The 22,520-nt window shown below is 45.5% G+C and overlaps 1 protein-coding gene across 2 annotated transcripts in view; it reads right to left on the reverse strand.

The window, feature by feature from the left end:
• LOC147117641 (phosphatase and actin regulator 1-like) overlaps positions 1-22,520 on the reverse strand; it is a 698,578-nt gene that overhangs the window by 297,979 nt on the left and 378,079 nt on the right. For both annotated transcript variants that reach the window (XM_085988804.1, XM_085988803.1), the window contains one exon: positions 1,182-1,385. In XM_085988804.1, the coding sequence (XP_085844930.1) occupies positions 1,182-1,385 (204 nt within the window). The remainder of the gene's footprint in view (positions 1-1,181; positions 1,386-22,520) is intronic.

Genomic DNA, 22,520 nt, shown 5'->3' on the forward strand with positions numbered 1-22,520 from the left:
GCAATCTCATACACTGAGATCACATGGATGGATGATGTGGGAGATAGAAAAATACACACTGGTGAAAGACGGAGTGCTCTCCTGATGTTGGGGTTAAGATATTACAGGGAAGATTCAATGGTCCTGTACTTTCATAGAGGGAACAACACTTGAAGGGAGTGTGGCTGGGGAGAGGGCTGCAGGACTGTAGCTCTGATTCTCCAACCTGTGTTCCCTTCGAGCATAGCTCCCCATTTGGTGTACGGAATCAGTGAATTACCTTTATGTCAGTCCCATGTTACATTGTGCAGTTTGTCTCCAGTTGGCTTGAAAACCAATACTGTACTTTATATTGGCCCTTGGAAATAATGACCACAGATCATTTGGAATGGAATCATGGTTGTTGCCAACGTAACCTGGGTTTGTATGTGTCTGTGAATACTCCAGAAAAGGATGGTACCAGTGATTGTTGCCTCTCTTTCCAGTGTTATTTGGACTAACTGTGTGGATATGTAGCAACGTATGAATTGTTGGTTTAATTTACTTCAAATTAGCTTGCCTCCTTGGTATAATTAAGAGCATTGTTCTTTTCATGTGAAAGAATTTGTTTGTTCCATTGTACAATTTAGTATGATTGATGCCGACATGTGAAGTGGTCATATCTATTTGGGATATGTTGTATTCTATCTGCGATATTTGTTCAGCATTATAAATTGTGCATATGTGTGAAGTTTTGTTGATGTCATCTGAGAACCACTACATCAAGAGAATTGAGTGTCAGAACCAACACTTCAACTAAGTGTTAAAAGCAGGAAATTATTATTTGCCTTAGTGTGTGAACATTTGGCTGATGTGGTAATATCCACCATTTTGAAGGGATCTAGTTTTGTGTTTAGCTTAGTTTAGCTAAGTCATTTAGATATGCATTTTTGTGAGCACAGGGTGTAGAAAAGGAACAGCTTCTGGATCACGGATATAAGATCTGCTTACAGGAAGTGCTGTTGAGACAGAAAACAGTTCTACAAAAATTCTAAATTGCAACAGAATATGTTAACTGTTTTCATGTTAGACCATTTCAGTGTGTGGATTTATCCATTCTTGGAAGAAACACTAAATAATGCAACCTTTTTAAAACCATTTCATTTAAATTCTAGATATAGAGACAGGCTTAAATAGATAAAAGCCAGCTGAAGGGAACTTACCAGCTATGTGGTTGGCGATCCTCGTTAGTGGTTTGGGAGGTAGGGCAGGGGGTTGTTTAGGATGGGATTGCTGTTTTGCGGGAGTTTCCTCAATGTCACAGTGGAAAGCTACAGATTTTTTAGGCGGCAGCAGCAAGGCTGGTTTAGCTGATGGATCCTGCTCAGGTACTACTGTCCTATTATCTGTGGGACTATCTTCTGCAGCTAGAGGACACAAAGAGAATTAGAGATATTTAAAATAGACAAGGAAAGAATGACAGAATTTGAGGATCACATTAAGAAGCTCCATAAGCTTAACAAGTGACAAAGCAGTAAGTAAAAGAACAAATGGTTAAACATAACACCCAAGCTTTGCAACTTCTTCCTTGCCTACTTAAAATTACACTGTCAAATCTACGTAACATCTCTGTTTGGAGTACTAATGCTCAAATCATTGGGGAAGATTTACTGTATTATTTTTAGCAGACCAGTTGCTCTTGATCAAATAGTCAATTCTTCTAACATCAAGTATGTCTCATTGAAAGGTTTGCTCCTAACAGGAATTGCTTTACACTCTTGTTGTTTGTAGTAATTATCTGAATAGGGAGCCTCATCTGGTAAGAGCTCATATTGGAAATTTGGGCGTTGCCCATGATTTTAAAATGGTTGGGTAATCATGAGCAGTTCATACTCACATTTCTGATATATGCTCTCAGGGGGCGAGATTCCTCCTGGAAGCACAGTCAGAAAATAACCATTTTACTCCCAGTGCAGAGCTTCTCATCGCAAGATGTAGATTGGGTACTCGGGGATGCAAAATCTTGAGCTGGAGTCCGAGCTTCAAATACTGCGACACATCAGGGAGGGGGAGAGTTACCTGGACACTGTGTTCCAGGAGGCAGTCACACTCCTTAGATTAATTAATTCAAATTTGGTCCGTGGTCAGGGACAGGTGGGTGTGACTATGAGCGAGGCAGGTAGGGGAACCCAGGAGGTAGTGTTGGAGGAGCCTCAGCCCTTGCTCTTGTCCAACAGTTATGAGGTTCTTACTCTCTGTATGGGCGAGAGCAGGGACTGCAGTGAGGATGAGCAATCCGACCATAGCACTGTGGTACAGGGAGCCATTCAAGTGGGGGGAGCAAAAGGAAATGTGGTAGTGGTAGGGGACAGTATAGTTAGGGGAGAGACACTGTTCTCTGCAGCCAAGAGCGTGAGTCCTGAAGGCTGTGTTGTCTGCCTGGTGCCAGGGTAAAGGACATCTCCTCTGGGCTGGAGAGGAACTTAGAGTGGGAGTGGAAAGATCCAGTTGTCGTGGTCCATGTAGGTACTAACGACAAAGAAAGAGGTTCTGCTGAGGGAGTATGAGCAGCTAGGGGCTAAATTAAAAAGCAGAACCACAAAGGTAATAATCTCTGGATTATTACCTGAGCCACGTGCAAATTGGCATAGGGTAAATAAGATCAGAGAGATGAACGAGTGGCTCAAAAATGGGTGTGGGAGAAATGGGTTTCGATTCTTGGGGCACTGGCACCAGTACTGGGGTAAGAGGGAGCTGTTCCGTCGGGACGGGCTTCATTTGAACCAGGTTGGGACCAGTGTCCTGGCGAATCAAATAACTAAGGCTGTAGATAGGGCTTTAAACTAAATAGTGGGGGGGAGGGATCCACTGAGCGGAAATTTAAAAAGTCAAAGAAAAATGAGAAGGCAAAAGTGCAGGGTAGCGATAGGGGTAATGATAACCAGAGTGTGACAGAAAGGGACAGAGCGTATACACATAAGAGTGCATCAGGAAGAGGAGTCAGAGTAGGGAAAAATGGTAAAAAAGACAAGACTAAAAGCTCTATATCTGAATGCATGCAGCATTCATAACAAGATAGATGAGTTGACAGCACAAATAGAAATAAATGGGTATGATCGCCATTACAGAGACGTGGTTGCAAGGTGACCAAGGCTGGGAACTGAATATTCAGGGGTATTTGCCATTTTGTAAGGATAGGCAGAAAGGAAAAGTAGGTGGTGTAACTCTGTTAATAAGGGATGAGATCAGTGCAGTAGTGAGAAATGATATTGGCTTAGAAGATCAAGACGTAGAATCAGTTTGGGTGGAGATAAGAAATAATAAGGGTAAGAAGTTACTAGTGGGAGTAGTCTACAGGCCCCCAAACAGTAGCCACGCTGTAGGACAGAGTATAAATCAAGAAATAATAGAGGCTTGTAAGAAAGGTACGGTATTATCATGGGAGATTTTAATCTTCATACTGATTGGACAAAGCAAATTGGTAAAGGTAGACTTGAGGAAGAATTCTTAGAGTGTATGCGGGATGGTTTCTTGTAACAATACGTTGTGGAACCAACCAGGGAGCAGACTATTTTAGATCTGGTAAGGTGTAACAAGGCTGGATTAATTAATGATCTTGAAGTGAATGATCCTCTTGGGAAGAGTGATCATAGCATGGTAGAATTTCAAATTCAGTTTGAGGGTGAGAAAGCTAGGTCTCAAACTAGTGTCCTGTACTTAAATAAAGGTAATTACAAAGGTATGAAGGCAGACTTGGTTAAAGTGGACTGGGAAAATATATTACAGGATAAGACTGTAGAAAAGCAGTGGCAAACATTTAAGGAGATATTTTGTAACTCTCAGCAAAGATATATTCTAGTGAGAAAGAAGGATGAACCATCCGTGGCTAACTAAGGAAGTAAAGGATGGTATCAAATTGAAAACAAAGGCATACAATGTTGCAAAGAATAGTGGAAGGCCAGAGGACTGGGAATTTTTTAAAAACCAGCAAAGGATGACTAAAAAAATGATAAAGAGAGAGAAGATAGCTTATGAGAGTAAGATAGCAAAACATATAAAAACAGAGAGTAGGAGCTTCTACAGGTATATAAAAAGGAAGAAAGTAGCTAAAGTAAATGTTGGTCCCCTAGAGGATGAGTCTGGGGAATTAATAATGGGATACAGGGAAACGGCAGAGACTTTGAACAAATATTTTGTATCGGTCTTCACGGTAGAAAACACTAAAAGCATCCCAATAATGGATAATCAAGGGGCTATTGGGGTGGGGGGTGGAACTTAAAACAATCACTATCAGTAGAGAAAAAGTACAAGGCAAACTAATGGGACTAAAGGTGGACAAGTCCCCTGGACCTGATGGCCTGCATCCTAGAGTATTAAAAGAGGTGGCTGAAGAGATAGTGGATGCATTGGTTGTAATCTGCCAAAATTCGCTGGATTCTGGAGAGGTCCCAGCGGACTAGAAAACTGCAAATGTAACGCCCCTATTTAAGAGAGGGAGACAGAAAGCAGGCAACTATAGACCAGTTAGCCTAACATCTGTCATTGGGAAAATGCTGGAGTCCATCATTAAGGAAGTGATAGCAGGACATTTAGAAAATCATAATATAGTTAAGCAGAGTCAGCATGGTTTTATGAAAGGGAAATCATGTTTGACAAATTTGCTGGAATTCTTTGAGGATGTAATGAGCAGGGTGGATAGAGGGGAACCAGTAGATGTCGTGTATTTAGATTTCCAGAAGGCATTCTATAAGAGCTCACGGGGTTGGGGGTACAGGTAGACTACCCTTTATCCGAACTTCCGAAAACCGAAACCCTCTAAAAACCGAAGGTTTTTTCGTTCAGCGTAAGTCGTGCGCACGACCCCCCGCGGGCCCCGACCCCCGCCGACCCGCCCGCGGACCCCCGCCGGCCCCGACCCCCCCGCGGACCCCCGCTGACCCCCGCCGGCCCCGACCCCCGCCGACCCCGACCCCTGCCGACTTACGCTGAGCGTCAGCGTAAGTCATGCGCACGACCCCCCGCCGACCCCCCCGCCGGCCCCGACCCCCGCCGACCCCCCCGCGGACCCCCGCCGACCCCGACCCCCGCCGAGCGTCAGCGTAAGTCGTGCGCACGACCCCCCGCGGCCCCCGCCGGCCCCGACCCCCGCCGACCCCCGCGGGGGTCGGGGTCGGCGGGGGTCCGCGGGGGGGGTCCGCGGGGGTCGGGGCTGGCGGGGGTCCGCGGGGGGGTTGGCGGGGGTTGGGGCCGGCGGGGGGGTCGGCGGGGGGTTGTGCGCACGACTTACGCTGCGCGTCAGCGTAAGTCGTGCGCACGACCCCCCGCCGACCCCCCCACGGACACCCGCCGACCCACCTTCCGAAATCCGAAATTCTCCGAAAACCGAAACACGGCTGGTCCCGAGGTTTTCGGATAAAGGATAGTCTACCTGTAATATATTAGCATGGATAGAGGATTGGCTAACTAACAGAAAACAGAGAGTCAGGATAAATGGGTCATTTTCAGGTTGGCAAACTGTAACTAGTGGGGTGCCGCAGGGATCAGTGCTGGAACCTCAACTAATTACAATGTATATTAATGACTTGGATGAAGGGACCGAGTGAAATGTAGACAAATTTGCTGATGATACAAGGATAGGTGGGAAAGCAAATTGTATGGAGGACGCAAAGAATCTCCAAAGGGATATAGATAGGCTAAGTGAGTGGGCAAAAATCTGGCAGATGGAGTATAATGTGGGAAAATGTGAGGTTATCCACTTTGGTAGGAAAAATAAAAAAGCAAATTATTATTTAAATGGAGAGAGATTACAAAATGCTGAGGTACAGAGGGATCTGGGGGTCATTGTACATGAATCACAAAAAGTTAGCATGCAGGTACAGCAAGTAATTAGGGAGGCAAATGGAATGTTGGCCTTTATTGCAAAGGGAATGGAGTATAAAAGTAGGGAAGTCCTGTTACAACTGTACAGGGCATTGGTGAGACCACACCTGGAGTACTGCATACAGTTTTGGTCTCTTTATTTAAGGAAGGATATGCTTGCATTGGAGGCAGTTCAGAGAAGGTTCACGAGGTTGATTCCGGAGATGAAGGGGTTGTCTTATTAAGAAAGGTTGAGCAGGTTGGGCCTATACTCATTGGAGTTTAGAAGAATGAGAGGGGATCTTAAACATATAAGATTCTGAAGGGGCTTAAGAGGGTCATGAATCTTTGGAATTCTCTTCCCCAGAGAGCTGTGGAGGCTGGGTCATTGAATATATTTAAGGTGGAGATAGACAGATTTTTGAATGGTAAGGGAATCAAGGGTTATGGGGAGCGGGCAGGGAAGTGGAGTTGAGTCCAAGATCAGATCAGCCATGATCTTGTTGAATGGTGGAGCAGGCTCGAGGGGCCAAATTACCTACTCCTGCTCCTACGTCTTATGTACTAAAAATTGTGCAGGGCCTGCTGACTTCCACACCTGACTTCTCGACAGGTAGTCCCAGTGCATGAGACATAGGGCTAGAAATTCAGTAGGCTTTGCGCCCAGTTTTCGCCCAAAGAGGGCTTTTGCGCCACTTGCTGAGCTTTCGCCGATATTCAGCGCTGCGGTAATGGCGGCGTTAGCCAGTAGCGCTGCGCCGCCACCGATGACGTCATCGGTGTGCGCAGTGCCCCGCTACCGCCCCGCTACCGGCCTGACCGCCATATTTAGTTGCGGCCGCCTCTTCCGCAGCGGCCGCAAACAGCGACCAGAAAACGGGGCTGTCCTGTAGCGTTAGTGGGGCGAGTTAAGGCGGAGGTGCGGTCGGCCGCTTTTTCGGCGGCCGCCTGCCCGCACCTCCTTCCCCGGCCTCCTCCACCACCCCCCCCCCCCCCGCAGCATTGCCGGCTGTTTTCCGGGAGCCCGGCACTTCTCCATGGTGCCGGGCTCATTTGCTGGCACTAGCGAGCGGCGATCTCGCTGTTGCAGGCACCTCCCCCTTAAGAGAGGGAGGAAGGCCTGCAGTACCGCAGCGGATGGCGCTGCGGCACCTAGCGCGCCGATATTCAGTTTCAGCGCCCCAAGCGGGGGCGCCGAAACCCTTGAATAGCGGCCGCCTTCGAGTTGGGGCGCTGAAATTGAATTTCCGGCGGGCGCAAGTGGCTCTGCGCGCAGCGGTACTTTCTGGGCGCGAGCGAGCTGGCCGCCCCAAACTGAATTTCTAGGCCATAGTGTCAGGAATGTTTATTCACAAAGATTACCTGATCTAGAGAGTGCAATTGTTTTTAAACCATTTTCTTTTAAGAAATAAATCAGGAGAACACAGCACAGTGCAGTACATTTAAAAAAAATCAAAGTAATCTCACTTATATGGGGAAAAGGTAGCCAGATTCATTCTTCGTAATATAGTAATGCGATGTGTGCATTTCAGTCCAGCGTACAAAGGAAGAATCTTGTTCCCTTTTCTCCCACGTGTAATACTAATGTTATACTTCAACAATGCAGATAATATATACAGTAATAAATAGACTATACCACTTAAAACACCGTTCAAAATTTGTTACAAGGCAAGAATACATAATGGGCTTGAATTTCCTCCGTATTTGCACCCAAGCAAGTATAACTGTTGTGCAAATCAATTACGTGGAATAAAATATCGAGGAGTTTTGGGCATCAGTTCCGCATGGATGTCGCTAGCAATGTAAGCATTTATTGCCCATCACCTAGTTGCCCTGAAAAGATGGCGGTGGGCCTGCTTCTTGAACCGCTGCAGTCCAGGTGTGAAGGTACTCCCACAGTGCTGTTAGCTGGGAAGTTCCAGGATTTTGATCCAGTAACGAAGAAGGAATGGTAATAAGTACAATATGCCCAATTCTCCTCGATCTTTTATAGTCCTCTATTGATCCTGCCATCCGAACACACCTCTTCCTATAATCATGGCCCGCCTGCAAGTTACAGAGCCAAATATACAATTTTTCCTGTAATTGCGCTTGCTCAGAGGCTTTCTTAAAATTATGACCAGATTTTCAGGCGAATAAACATTTAAAAAAAATTATTCTCACTGAGAACTGCACTGTATTTTCTGTTTCTTTTAATGCATTTTTATAGCACAAGCATAAGTTACATTAAAAACTAATAAGCTTCCCTGATTGCACGTTCATGCTGTACCTAATGTGCATGAATGATAGTTGAATGAGTTGAAACTTTAATTTTCATGTTTAAAGAAGCAAAGAGATCATTTTAGAACTTTATAAATCACTGGTTAAGCCTCAGCTGGAGTATTGTGGGCAATTCTGGGCACCACAGTTCAGGAAATATGTAAAGGCCTTAGAAAGGGTACAGAGGAGGGTTACCAGGATGTTACCAGGGATGAGGGACTTCAGTTATGAGGAGTGGTTGGAAAAGTTAGGACTGTTCTTCTTAGAACAGGGACGATTAAGAGGGGACCTAATCGAGGTTTTCAGGATGACGAGAGGTTTTGATAGAGTAGATAGAGAAAAACTATTCCCTCTGGTGAGTGGGTCAATAACCAGAGGTCATAGATTCAAAATCATTGGCAAAAGATCTAGAGGGGAGTTGCGGAGAATTTTTTTCACTCAGAGTGTTGTCAGGATCTGGAACGCTCTACCTGAAAAGGTGGTGGAAGCTGATTGCATAAATATTTTTAAAACGGAGTTAAATAGGTTCTTGAGGATGAGGAACTTACAGGGTTATGAACAAAAAGCGGTGTTGTGGGACTATGCATGGCTGCTCTTTCAAAGAGCCAGCACAGGCACAATGGGACAAATGGCTTTCTTATGTGTTGGAAGTTTCTATGGTTTTATGATATGATGTGAATTCGGCACCATCCTTGAGGCATGATTGGTTCTGCTGATTTACGCCCATTTTATGTTTGTGTGTATTTTAATGAGATTAATAGAATCACACAGCACAGAAGGAGGCCATTCGGTCCATCGTGTCTGTGCCAGCCCTTTGAAGAGCTATCCAATTAGTCCCACATTCCTGCTCTTTCCCCAATAGTACTGCAAATTTCTCCTTTTCAAGTATATATCCAATTCTCTTTTGAAAGTTACTATTGAATCTGCTTCCACTACCATTTCAGGCAGTGCATTCCAGATCACAACAACTTGCTGTGTAAAAAAATTCTCCTCATCTCCCCCTTGACTTTTTTGCCAATTACCTTAAATCTGTGTCATCTGGTTACCGACCCACCTGCCAATGGAAACAATTTCTTCCTATCTACCCTATCAAAACCCCTCATAATTTTGAACATCACTATTAAATTTCCCCTTAACCTTTTCTGCTCTAAGGAGAACTATCCCAGCTTCACTAGTCTCTCCACGTAACAGCCTTTTCAATTTGTCCTGCCACCTTCAAAGATTTGTGTATTTGAATCCCCAGGTGTCTCTGACCCTGCAACCCCTTTAAAATTGTACCATTTAATTTATATTACCTCTCCACATTTACCTTCCAAAATGCATCACTTCAAACTTCTCTGCAGTAAATTTCAACTGCCATTTCACCAGTCTGTCTGTGCCCTCCTGAAATCTGCTACTATCCTCCTCGTTGTTTACTACATTTCCAAGCTTTGTGTCATCTGCAAACTTTGAAATTATGTCCCTTATATCAGGTCATTAATATATCAAAAATATATCCTAATACCGACCCCGGCTAATATAGAAGAAAAACATAGCTTCTGCGTATCATATAATGATTACACCGAAGAGGCAATGTTACAAGTTCATTTGGTCTGACTTCCTAACATGATAAAAATTGATAGACAGGATGTACTAGAAAGGCTGGGTATGCTTAGAACGCATAAGTCGCCTGGTCCAGATGGCTTGCATCCCAGGTTGCTAAGGGAATTGGGGGAGGAGATAGCGGAAGGGCTTGCCATAATTTTCCAATCTTCCCCAGGGAGGTGCCTGAGGATTGGAAAGTGGCAAATGTGACACCATTGTTCAAGAAAGGGTGTAAGGATAATCCTAGTAACTACAGGCCGGTCAGTTTAACATCAGTGGTGGGTAAAGTTTTAGAAACAATAATCAAGAAAAAAATTAATAGGCATTTGGAGAGGTTTAAGTTAATTAAGGAGAGCCAACATGGATTTGTAAAAGACAGATCATGTTTGACTAATCTAATTGAATTTTTTGATGAAGTAATGGGGAGGATTGATAAAAGGAATGCAATGGGTGTTTTTACATAGTTATGTTGGGACTACATTGTACCAGTGTACTAGCACTCAAATCAAGTGTAGCAGCACTACGATGCTGGGAAAGTAGTGCGCAGGCGCCGCACAGGACTTAGAAATATCACCCCCGCACCATGAGGCAGGCAGCCATTACAACACAAATAAAACAGTAGTTATAATTACAAACTACCGAGTCCAGAGTCGTCTTTACAAAGCGCTACGAGCGCTAGAAGACATAACATGGTGGCAGCGGTATAAGTGAGTAAAACTTACACAAATAAAAACGATATCAGATTGAAGAAAGAAATTTAAAAGTAAACTCTGCAGCGTTGTAACCGCGAATCGTACAGGCAGCTAAAATGGCAGCATCCAATGCACTGACCGCGAATATGCTCCCCATCATGAACTGGGAAGCCGACGATATCGTGGAAGCTTTCCGGAAATTTAAGCAAAAATGCGAGCTTACATTTAAAAGATTCCTGAAAGGCTCCTCCGACGAGGAAAAAGTCAGCTACATTCTACTGTGGGCGGGAGAAAAAGGCTTAGATCTCTATAACAGCTGGAGTTTATCCAAAGAGGATAAAACGAACCCTACGGAGATTTATGAAAAGTTCAGTAACCATCTCGAGCCTAAATCAAACCACCGCATACATAGGTATAAATTCCAAAGCTTAAGACAGGAACCTGGTGAAACGGCTGACAATTTCCTGACAAGATTAAAAAACGAAGCCAGCAAATGCAAGTTTACGGAACTAGAAGAAAGGCTGGTAGACCAATTAATATGGGGATCAGCACCTACAGAAGTGCAAAAAGAACTAATAGGAAAAGAAAAGCTCGGAATATCAGAAGTCATAGATACAGCGAGGGCTCACGAAGCCACAAAACAGATGAAAACGCTGAATACTCATACGGCTGACGTGCGGAAAACTCCTGAACCGGATCACAGAGTAGATGCAGTGCGTGAAAAGCACAGCACACAAAAACAAGTATATGACAGCGGGAAGAATACGTGTAGAAACTGCGGAAGACAACACGACTACACAGACAGAAGAAAATGCCCAGCGTATGGAACAAGCTGCAATACGTGTGGTAAAGCAAACCACTGGCAAAAGATGTGCAGAGCTAAAAGAGAGGGGCTACACACCAAAAGCAGAGGTGGGCAGCAGAACCAACAAAAGAAAAACAAAATCCATACCATGGGTGAGCAAGATGACGAAGGCTGCGGGAACGACAAAGCTCTGAACATTGAAACCATAAAGGTTCTCTTACACGAAACGTTCAGAGCGGAAAGCACCCCAAAGAAAGAATGGCACACTATCATCCAGATTAAAAAGAGGATCGAAAGACAGCCCACAACCGTCAATCTAAAAATAAAGTTGGACACAGGAGCTCAGAGCAACATCCTTCCACTGAGGCTATACCAGAGGATCTTCCCCGAAAACTTGGGCGAAGATAGATACCCGAAAAGAGGATGTTTAAAAGCAAACAACATCACGCTGACAGCGTATGGGGGGAGCGAGATCAGACAACTCGGAACAACCTATATAAAAGGAACACACAAAAGCAGAAACATCAACTGCATGTTCTATGTGACTGACTCCGAGGGACCGGCGATCCCGGGATTAAACAGCTGCGAGAAGCTGGGGTTAATCTCGGTAAACCACGAACTAACAAAAACATCACTGAAAGTCAACAGCAACACCCCACTGGAAAATCGTCCACAAATCATGGACACGAAACATTTGATGGACATGTATCCAGAGTGTTTTGATGACACTGTAGGATGCTTCGGGGAGTTCAAGTACCATATAACAATAGATCCAGAGGTAAAACCCGTCATCCACGCTCCGAGAAAAATACCCATCGAGCTAAAAGAAAAATTATACACCGAACTAAAAGAAATGGAAGAGAAAGAAATAATCGCAAAGGTCACTGAACCCACAGACTGGGTAAACTCGATTGTGGTACGGGAAAAGCCGAACGGGTGGCTCAGAATCTGTCTGGACCCCAAAGACTTAAACCAGGCAATAAAGCGGGACCACTATTCCACACCAACATTAGAAGAAATCACACCAGCACTGGCAGGAGCCAAAGTCTTTTCCAAACTGGATGCCAGAAACGGCTACTGGAACGTAAAACTGGACGAAGAATCAACTAACCTGACGACTTTTAATACACCATTGGGGCGTTATAAATTCCTGCGGCTGCCATTCGGGTTGAAAGTCAGCCAAGACATCTTCCAACAAAAGATCGATGAAACATACAAAGGCTGTGAAGGAGCCATTGGAATCGCTGATGACATCCAAGTTTACGGATCAAATGAAAGAGACCACGACGTGCACTTGCACGAGGCCATGGAGCGCACCAGAACGGCTGGCATCAAGCTGAGCGCCGAGAAGTGCATCGTTAAAAGTATGAAATGCAAATTTTTTGGCATGATCTACACACCGGAGGGTGTCAAGCCTAATCCCGAAAAGGTCGAGGTGATAGCAGAGATGAAACCTCCAAACGACAAGAAGGAGCTGAGAAGCTACCTCGGCTTGGTCCAGTATATGAGCTCTTTCATCCCGATCATGTCAGACTACACAGCGAACCTAAGAGAATTACTAAAAGACACCGAATACCAATGGTCAGAATCCCATGAGAGGAACTTCAAACAGCTAAAGGAATTATTATGTAAAGAAACCAGCCTGTCTTATTACGATAGAAAAAAACCTGTCACTCTACAGGTAGATGCCTCTACCAAGGGGCTAGGGGCAGCCCTCGTGCAGGAAGGAAAACCAATAGCTTTCACATCGAAGGCATTGACATCAGCAGAGACAAGATACGCAAACATCGAAAGAGAGCTATTGGCAGTAGTATACGGATGCAAAAAGTTCCACACCTACTTATACGGAAGAAAATTCGAGGTAGAGAGTGACCATCGTCCACTCGAACAAATTTACAAGAAAAACCTAAGCAAGGCCCCAGCAAGACTGCAAAGGTTACTGTTAAGACTCCAAAGTTACGACTTCGAATTAAAATACCGGCCAGGGAAAGAAATGGCACTGGCAGATGCATTGTCTCGATTGTCACCACACGAAAAACACAAGATGAAGGGCCTGACAGTAAAAATACACCACCTCGTAAATGTTACTCCCACAAAGCTTAGCCAAATTCAAGAGGAGACTGGTAAAGAAGAGGAGTTGCTACGACTCATGCAACAGGTAATACAGGGGTGGCCGGAGAAGATCCAGCAGGTCCAAAACCAAATCCGACAGTACTGGACAATCAGAGACGACATCTCGGTGGAGGACGGTGTTCTCCTTGCTGGCTCAAGAATCATAATACCAAAGATGATGCAAACGGAACTTCTCTGCTTAATACACCAAGGCCATATGGGGATGGAGAAATGTAAACTAAGAGCCAGATCAGCTGTGTACTGGATAGGCATGTACAAAAGCATAGAACAAATGGTCTCCACATGCTGCATATGCCAGAAATACCGAAACACATAGCAGAAGGAGGAGATGATTCAAATGGAAGTACCCCCGAGACCATGGCACACGGTCGGAACAGATCTGTTCCTGTGCAACCAGGAGTGGTACATCATAGTAGCAGACTACTACTCAAAATTTCCTTTTGTCAGAAGGATAAACGACATGAGAGCCACAACAATCACAAAAATTGCGAAAAACTTATTCGCAGAACAGGGCATCCCAGAGAAGGTCATCTGCGGCAATGGGACACAGTTCACCTCCAGCGAATTCAGAGCACTGGCTGGAAAATACGGATTTAAAATAATTACCTCATCCCCACATTACCCAAGGGGACACGGATTTATCGAAAGACAGATCCAAACAGTCAAAAGAGCTCTCATTAAAAGCAAGGAGATGGGAGAAGACCAAGACCTCGCCCTTTTGGCAATCAGATCGGCACCTTTGAGAGCAGACTCAAAATCACCAGCAGAACTACTAAACGGTAGAAAATACAAAACAACTCTACCAGCAAAGGTATATCCTCCCCAGGACCAAGAGGACGTTCGGCAGAAGCTGATGGAAACACAAGCTACGAGGAGCACACACTATAACAAGCATGCAAAACCACTACTGGAGCTGCTAAATGGGCAATCAGTGCATATACAAGATCCGTTGTTGAGAACATGGAGTCCAGCCAAGGTTATTAGAAAAGCTGATACTCCAAGATCTTACTTGGTAGAGACAGAACCTGGAAACCAATACAGGCGAAACAGGATCCATATCAGACCCTCACCTGAAGCTGTCAAACAGCGGACAACATTAACAGCAGTTAGGGTACCAGACACGGAAAACAATATAACGCCAGAAACAAACACCTCAAATACAACAACTGCAAACATACACTCTCCAGAGCCAAACACGACAGCACCGGCAACAAGAAAAGAACACACCAAAACACCGCAGAAAGGAATAGTTACAGCCAAGTCCACAAGATGGAGGAGTAACATACAACCACCTGAGCGGTATCGTGAATAATTATAAAGACAATAAAGACAATTATAATTCGCACAGAACAGTAAAACAACATGGACAAATATCTGTATATAAATTGAGCAAAGAAAGCTCACGTTCTGTATTGTGTTAACGTTATTCAACTGGAAACATTGTAAAATAGAAAATTGATGTAATTAGTTTTGTTGGGAAAGAGGGATGTTACATAGTTATGTTGGGACTACATTGTACCAGTGTACTAACACTCAAATCAAGTGTAGCAGCACTACGATGCTGGGAAAGTAGTGCGCAGGCGCCGCACAGGACTTAGAAATATCACCCCGCACCATGCGGCAGGCAGCCATTACAACACAAATAAAACAGTAGTTATAATTACAAACTACCAAGTCCAGAGTCGTCTTTACAAAGCACTACGAGCGCTAGAAGACATAACAGGTGTTGTCTACATGGATTTTAGGAAGGTGTTTGACAAAGTACCACATAGAAGGCTGGTAAGCAATCTTGAGGCTCATGGTCAGTGGTAGCTTGGATAAGAAATTGGCTTAAGGACAGAAAACAGCGAGTTCTGGTAAATGGCTGTTTTTCAGACTGGAGGATGGTAGACAGTGGTGTTCCACAAGGGTCAGTGCTGGGGCCAATGCTTTTTTTGAGATATATAAATGACCTGGATATTGGAATACAGAGTAGAATTGCTAAATTTGCCAATGACACCAAACTTGGGGCTGTGGCAAACAGCGAGGATGATACCAATCGACTGCAACAGGACATAGAAAGGCTAGCAGAATGGGCAGACAAGTGGCAGATGGAATTTAATACAGAGAAGTGTGAGGTGATGAATTTTGGCAGAAGGAACAGGGAGAGGCAATATTCACTTAATGGCACAGTTTTAAAGAGTGTGCAGGGATAGAGGGACCTGGGAGTTAATGTGCATAGGTCCCTAAAGGTGGCGGGACATATTGACAGAGTGGTTAGCAAAGCATATGGGATCTTGGGCTTCATAAGTAGAGGTATTGAGTACAAATGTAGAGAAGTTACGCTGAACCTTTATAAAGTGCTGGTTAGGCCACAACTGGAGTATTGAGGAAGCTTTTAGAAACAGTAATTAGGGACAAAATTAACAGTCACTTGGACAAGTGTGGATTAATTAAGGAAAGACAGCATGGATATGTTAAAGGCAAATCATGTTTAACTAACTTGATTGAGATCTTTGATGAGGTAACAGAGAGGGTTGATGAGGTTAATGCAGTTGACGTGGTGTACATGGATTTCCAAAAGGCGTTCGACAAAGTGCCGCATAATAGGCTTGCCAGCAAAGTTGAACCCATGGAATAAAAGGACAGTGGCAGCATGGATACGAAATTGGCTAAGTGATAGGAAACAGAGAGTAATGGTGAACGTATGTTTTTCAGACTGGAGGAAGGTATACAGTGGTGTTCCACAGGGGTCGCTACTAGGACCACTGCTTTTCTTGATATATATTAATGACTTGGACGTGGGTGTACAGGGCACAATTTCAAAATTTGCCGATGACACAAAACTTGGAAGTGAGGAGGAGATTGATAGACTTCAGGGAGACATAGACAGGCTGGTGAAATGGGCGAACACGTGGTAGATGAAATTTAACGCAGAAACGTGTGAAGTGATACATTTTGGTAGAAAGAATGAGGAGGGGACATATAAACTAAATGGTACAATCCTGAAGGGGGTGCATGAACAGAGAGACCTGGGGGTATGTGTGCTCAAATCGTTAAAGGAGGCAGGGCAGGTTGAGAAAGCAGTTAAAAAGGCTTACAGGCAGTTAAAAGGATTAAATGCCTTTCCCGCCTCCAGGAGACGGGACCCGAGGCTGCACATCTTCCCGTCTCCTGGCAAAAGGGCACGGAGACAGGATGGGGGCGGTTTTCCAACCGCCCCCACTTTCTCCGAGTTTACCGGCTGTCCCGCCTCCATACCCACCTCCTCGGGGCTTGGAAAATCCAGCCCATAGAGTACAAAAGTGTGGAAATTATGATGAACCTTTGTGACATCCTTTGTGACTATGACAAAGGTAAACTATCCCTCCTCATCCTTCTTGACATGTCTGCAGCCTTTGACACGGTTGGCCACTCCATCCTTCTCCAACGCCTCTCCACCGTCGTCCAGCTGGGTGGGACTGCACTCGCCTGGTTCCATTCTTATCTATCTAATCGTAACCAGAGAATCACCTGCAATGGCTTCTCTTCCCGCTCCCGCATGATTACCTCTGGTGCCCTCCAAGGATCTCTCCTTGGCCCTCTCCTATTTCTCATCTACATGTTGCCCCTTGGTGACATTATCCGAAAACACAGCGTCAGTTTCCACATGTATGCTGACAACACCCAGCTCTACCTCACTACGTCTTCTCGCGACCCCTCCACGGTGTGTAAATTGCCAGACTGCTTGTCCGACATACAGTTCTGGATAAGCAAAAATTTTCTCCAATTAAATATTGGGAAGACCAAAGCCATTGTTTTTGGTTCCCGCCACAAACTCCGTTCCCTAACCACTGACTCCATCCCTCTCCCTAACATCTGTCTGAGGCTGAACCACACTGCTCGCAACCTTGGTGTCGTATTTGACCCTTAAATGAGCTTCCGACCACATATCCGCAGCATAACAAAGACCGCCTACTTCCACCTCCGTAACATTGCCCGTCTCTGCCCTTGCCTCACCTCATCCGCTGCTGTAACCCTCATCCATGCCTTTGTTAGCTCTCGACCTGACTATTCCAACGCACTCCTGGCTGGCCTCCCACAAAATCCACCCTACGTAAACTTGAGGTCATCCAAAACTCGGCTGCCCGTGTCCTAACTCACACCAAGTTTCATTCGCCCATCTCCCCTGTGCTCGCTGACCTATATTGGCTCCCGGTTAAGCAACACCTCAGTTTCAAAATTCTCATCCCTGTTTTCAAATCCCTCCATGGCCTCGCTCCTTCCTATCTCTGTAGTCTCCTTCAGCCCCACAACCCTCTGAGATATCTGCGCTCCTCTAATTCTGTCCTCTTGAGCATCCCTGATTATAATCGCTCAATCTTTTGTGGCTGTGCCTTCTGTTGCCTAGGCCCTGAATGGATTCGCAAATTTCATGTCTCCCCCCCTGAAGATTTACTTTTGGTTTATTAAAGAAACCCTGGTTGGACCGAGTTTAAAATCCAGGGCACAACAAGATGGCTGCAGTCAGCCTCATGGCCAAAGCCTGTAAGTTTCAGTTTGGACTGACAGCTTGTATTCTGATGACTGTGAGAAAGAACTTTCCAGAACTTGAATGCAGACAGACCTTCTGCATTTATGCATTAGAAGCAAACCCAGTGGCCTTTGAGCCTCTGATTAAAGCCATCAAGGTTGTTTGCACAAACAATCAACAGCAGTCAGAGCCTATTGATATGTAGTGGGACAAGCTCAGCTGCATTCTGACCTTCGTTTAGAGAACATCATTACTGTTTACCTAAAAACTTCAAAACGATCAACGGGGCATTCAGACTGGAATGGCCCCATCACGAAACCAGTTGGACAAAGGGGAACACTGATGAGATCAGTAAAACCGATTACCTGCCATCCAGGTCGATGGGCCCAGATCGGTACCTTTTGTATGAGTTTCAATACGTCCAGATTAGACAAAAGAAATGAGCTGATCTGGCGGGAGATAAGGGCTACCGGGAAGGGTATAACTAGTCCCTCGGGAAGCCATCTCTCTCTCTCTCTCTCTCCCGCCTCGGCTCCGGTGCCCTGCCTTACTATCAACCCAGCAAGAGGACCGTCGACGAAGAGCCCGTCCAGGGAAGTAGAATACCCGCAGTTACGTTTAAATTACTGGGGTATCTCTGCTTTGGGCGGTGAAAACCTAAGACGTCAGCAGGCAACAGGGCACGGAGCAGGCGTTTCAACATCCTAGACTGGTGAGCATCAATTTTCTGGCCCATCACAAGATAACCTAGATAGATGTAAAGGGTGGGAGTTAAGGGGAATTACTAAAGTGTCATTTTAGTCATTTTCCCTCGATGTGTCCATTTCTCCTCCCCGTTAAGTGTAATTGTGCTGCATCGATAGTGATTTTCTCTGTATAGTAATTGTTCTCTATTTTAATAAACATTGGTTTTCTTTCCACCGAACCACTGGTCTCGTTTGACCATATCGCTACTTGTAAATAAGTCCGGTGGTCAGAACCAAAGGGGAAGCGATTCGAACCGCACGGGGCTGGAGCAGCTCAGACACACGACTGACTGACCAGACACAAACCCCAAACCAAAACCCGCTACAGCCCTAAGCTCTGGAATTCCCTGCCTAAACCTGTCCACCTCACCACCTCTCTTTTCTCCTTTAAGACGCTCCTTAAAACCTACCTCTTTGACTAAGCTTTTGGTCATCTGCCCTAATTTATCCTTATGTGGATCAGTGTCAAATATTTTGTCTTAAAGTACCCCTGTGCAGCACCTTGGGACGTTTTACTATGTTAAAGGTGCTATATAAATACAAGTTGTTGTTGAACCTGTATAAAACACTGGTTCGGCCCCAACTGGAGTACTGTGCCCAATTCTGGGCACCACACTTTAGGAGGGATGTGAAGGTTTAGAGAGGATGCAGAAAAGATTGACGAGAATGATTCCAGGAATGTGGGACTTCAGTTACGTTGATAGACTGGAGAAGCTGGGGTTGTTCTCCTTGGAGCAGAGAAGACTGAGAGGAGATTTGATAGAGGTGTTCAAAATCATGAGGGGTCTAGACAGAGTAGATAGAGAGAAACTGTTCCCGTTGGCAGAAGGGTCAAGAACCAGAGGACACAGATTTAAGGTGATTGGCAAAAGAACCAAAGGCGACGTAAGAAAAAACTTTTTTACGCAGCAAGTATTTAAGATCTGGAATGCACTGGCTGAAAGGGTGGTGGAGATTCAATCACGGCTTTCAAAAGGGAGTTGGATAAGTATCTGAAGGAAAGAAATTTGCAGGGCTATGGGGAAAGGGTGGGCGAGTGGGACTAGCTGAAGTGCTCTTGCAGAGAGCCGGCACGGGCTTGACGGGCCAAAAGGCCTTATTTCGAGCTGTAACCATTCTATGATTCTATGGGTGAAGCTCTGATTGGGAAAAATATTCCATAGATTGTCAAATGTATCACATGGTGAGATCAGTTATTGTGTATACTTCCCTCCAGTGTGAAACATCCTATTCAAGAAATTTGCAGGATATTTAAGCGTAACTTGACATTAGCAGAATGGGCGCGGGGATGGCCACACTTCTGGGTTGCGCCCACGGAAGAAATTCCAGGTCTATGAACCAGAAGAGCGAGTCTTGAACATGTCAAATTTGTCCCATTCCTTTCCTGGAGCACACTCAGTGCTGTCTGGTATTGTTCATAACATACAGAAATATAGCATGTTCTTACCAATTTTGCCTTACTTTTTAGGGGTTGGTGGCAACATAATGGCCCTGAAATTAGGATCGGGAGCTTGCCGCGCGTGCAAGCCCCCGATGTTCACTTACCCAGCGCGCAGACATTTTAATTCTGGCCCGCATTGCATTTCCTCTGACTGGCCCGCTTGAGGTCCTGCCGCGCTGTGCGTGCGTGACCCAGCGGCGTACTTAGTGCGATGAGCCGGCTGGGATCACGTGAGCACAGGGCAACCAATGGGAGGTTGCAAAAGTTCATTCATGAGTTTGACAGGTAAGAGCTGTCAAACTCATGAAAACTCCTGGCCCCAAAACACTACTTAAACTTGAAAGAAAATTTTAAAAAAACATTGCACTACTTAAATGAACCATAAAGAACTCTGAAAAAGTATTTTAAACAATAATTTTAAAATGTGAAAAAAAAAATTATATAAAAAAATCGGGGCTAAAACTAAACTTACCTTACTGTAAATTCTTTGAAAATAACAAACCTGTGGAAAAAAAAATTCTCAATTGTATTAATAGACCACTTACCTGAAAAACTAAGTACTTACGTGTGGTTTTTCAATGCGTAAAGACCGGAGGCCTTTACACACGCGCAACTCTGAAAAAAAAAAGGAATTTCACTGCGCACGCGCTGCCTGTGCAGTCGCGCGTGTTCTGCCTCTTAACCCCTTGGGTCAGAGGACAGGAAATGCCGGTTTTCAGTGCATGCGCTGTGCATGCTGAAAACCGGCAATTCCTCCGGGCACACGCGTGAGTACCCCATCCGTACTCACGCGTTGTGCCCGGAATTACTGGGCCAATATTGCAGAAAACAGCAGACGATCGTGTCCCAGTTGTTTACCATGCAATTAGGCAGAAGTGATAAATGGAGTTCATTTTACTGGCTAATACAGAAGAAAAACAGAGGCTGGGATTTTACTTACCTGGGCGGGTCCAGTGCAGGCGATATCGGTGGTGAGTCGTGGCCCCGCTGCTGGCTCCATCCCGCTTTCCAAAATGAACGTACATTAATAGGGCTTGTTAAGCCCGCCCAGCGCGTTTCCCGGTCCATTTAGAGGAAGCAGGTTTACTTAAAGGGACCATGGGCACATTTCATTTGACGTTTGTGCTGTCAGTGTTCTACAGCATTGAAGTGCTGCAAACACTGACAATGACTGTACAGAGGCAGAGGGCTGCATCCAGGTTGTCCGATGACTCCCTCCATATGCTTATGGAGGAAGTCAGAGCACAAAGCAAGGTCCTCTTCCCTTCTGATGGGCGAAAGAGACCTCCCCAGGAGGCCAAAACAGCCTAATTGGGGATTGCAGAGGAGGGCAGAAGCAGATATTTGGTCAGGAGGACCTGGGTGTAGTAGCGCAAACGTTTCAATGATCTCAGTAGATCATGAAACGTTACTACAAAGCCACACTCAACCTCATCCTGCTGTGCCTCTCATCACATCCCCATCACTCTGCCTTCCCTACCCTACTCCTGCACATCCTTACTCACACCAACTTACCTTGCACCTCCAGCCAGCTCTCTCTATCTACAATATCACATTGTACCCTGGACGGGTACTCAAAGAATGTGCTGATCAGCTGGCTGATGTCTTCACCGCCATCTTCAATCTGTCACTGGCCCAGGCAGTAGTCCCTACATGCTTTAAGACCGCCACCATTATCCCTGTGCCAAAGCAAACGACTGTGACGTGTCTGAACGACTATCGACCTGTCGCACTCACACCCATCATAATGAAGTGTTTCGAGAGACTGGTCCTGGCTCACATCAAAGCCAGTGTTCCCGCCTCTCTTGACCAACACCAGTTTGCCTATCGCGCAAACAGATCAACGGAGGATGCAATCACAACTGCTCTTCATTCTGCACTGAAACACTTAGATGGTAAAGAGACCTACATCAGAATGCTGTTCATAGACTACAGCTCAGCATTCAACACCATCGACCCCAACAAGCTGGCCACCAAACTCCACACTCTTGGCCTGAACACTTCCCTTTGCAACTGGACCCTGGACTTCCTAACTAACAGACCCCAGTCTGTCAAATTAGGTAACCACACCTCCCCCCCTGACCCTGAACACGGGGGCCCCACAAGATTGTGTGCTGAGCCCCCTCCTCTACTCCCTCTTCACCCACGACTGTGTGGCTGTTCATGGTTCCAACACCATCATCAAGTTTGCGGATGACACCACGGTGGTAGGCCAGATCACCAACAACGATGAGTCAGCCTACAGGGAGGAGGTCCAGTACCTCGTGAAGTGGTGAGCCGACAACAACCTGGCCCTTAACATCAAGAAAACCAAGGAAATCATTGTGGACTTCAGGAAGTCCAAAGGCGGAAGACACACCCCCATCCACATCCAAGGTGCTGAGGTGGAAAGGGTGGGCAGCTTTAAGTTCCTCGTAGTCCACATCAAGGAAGACCTCTCCTGGTCCCTCAACACCTCCTCTTTGGTGAAGAAGGCCCAGCAGCGCCTATATTTCCTAAGGAGGCTGAAGGGATGCAACCTGTCACCCCGGATCCTCTCTAACTTTTACCG

The sequence above is a fragment of the Somniosus microcephalus genome, chromosome 5 (genome assembly GCF_052327205.1).
Source record: "Somniosus microcephalus isolate GS21.2 chromosome 5, FLI_Smic_1.0, whole genome shotgun sequence".
NCBI classification, from domain to species: domain Eukaryota; kingdom Metazoa; phylum Chordata; class Chondrichthyes; order Squaliformes; family Somniosidae; genus Somniosus; species Somniosus microcephalus.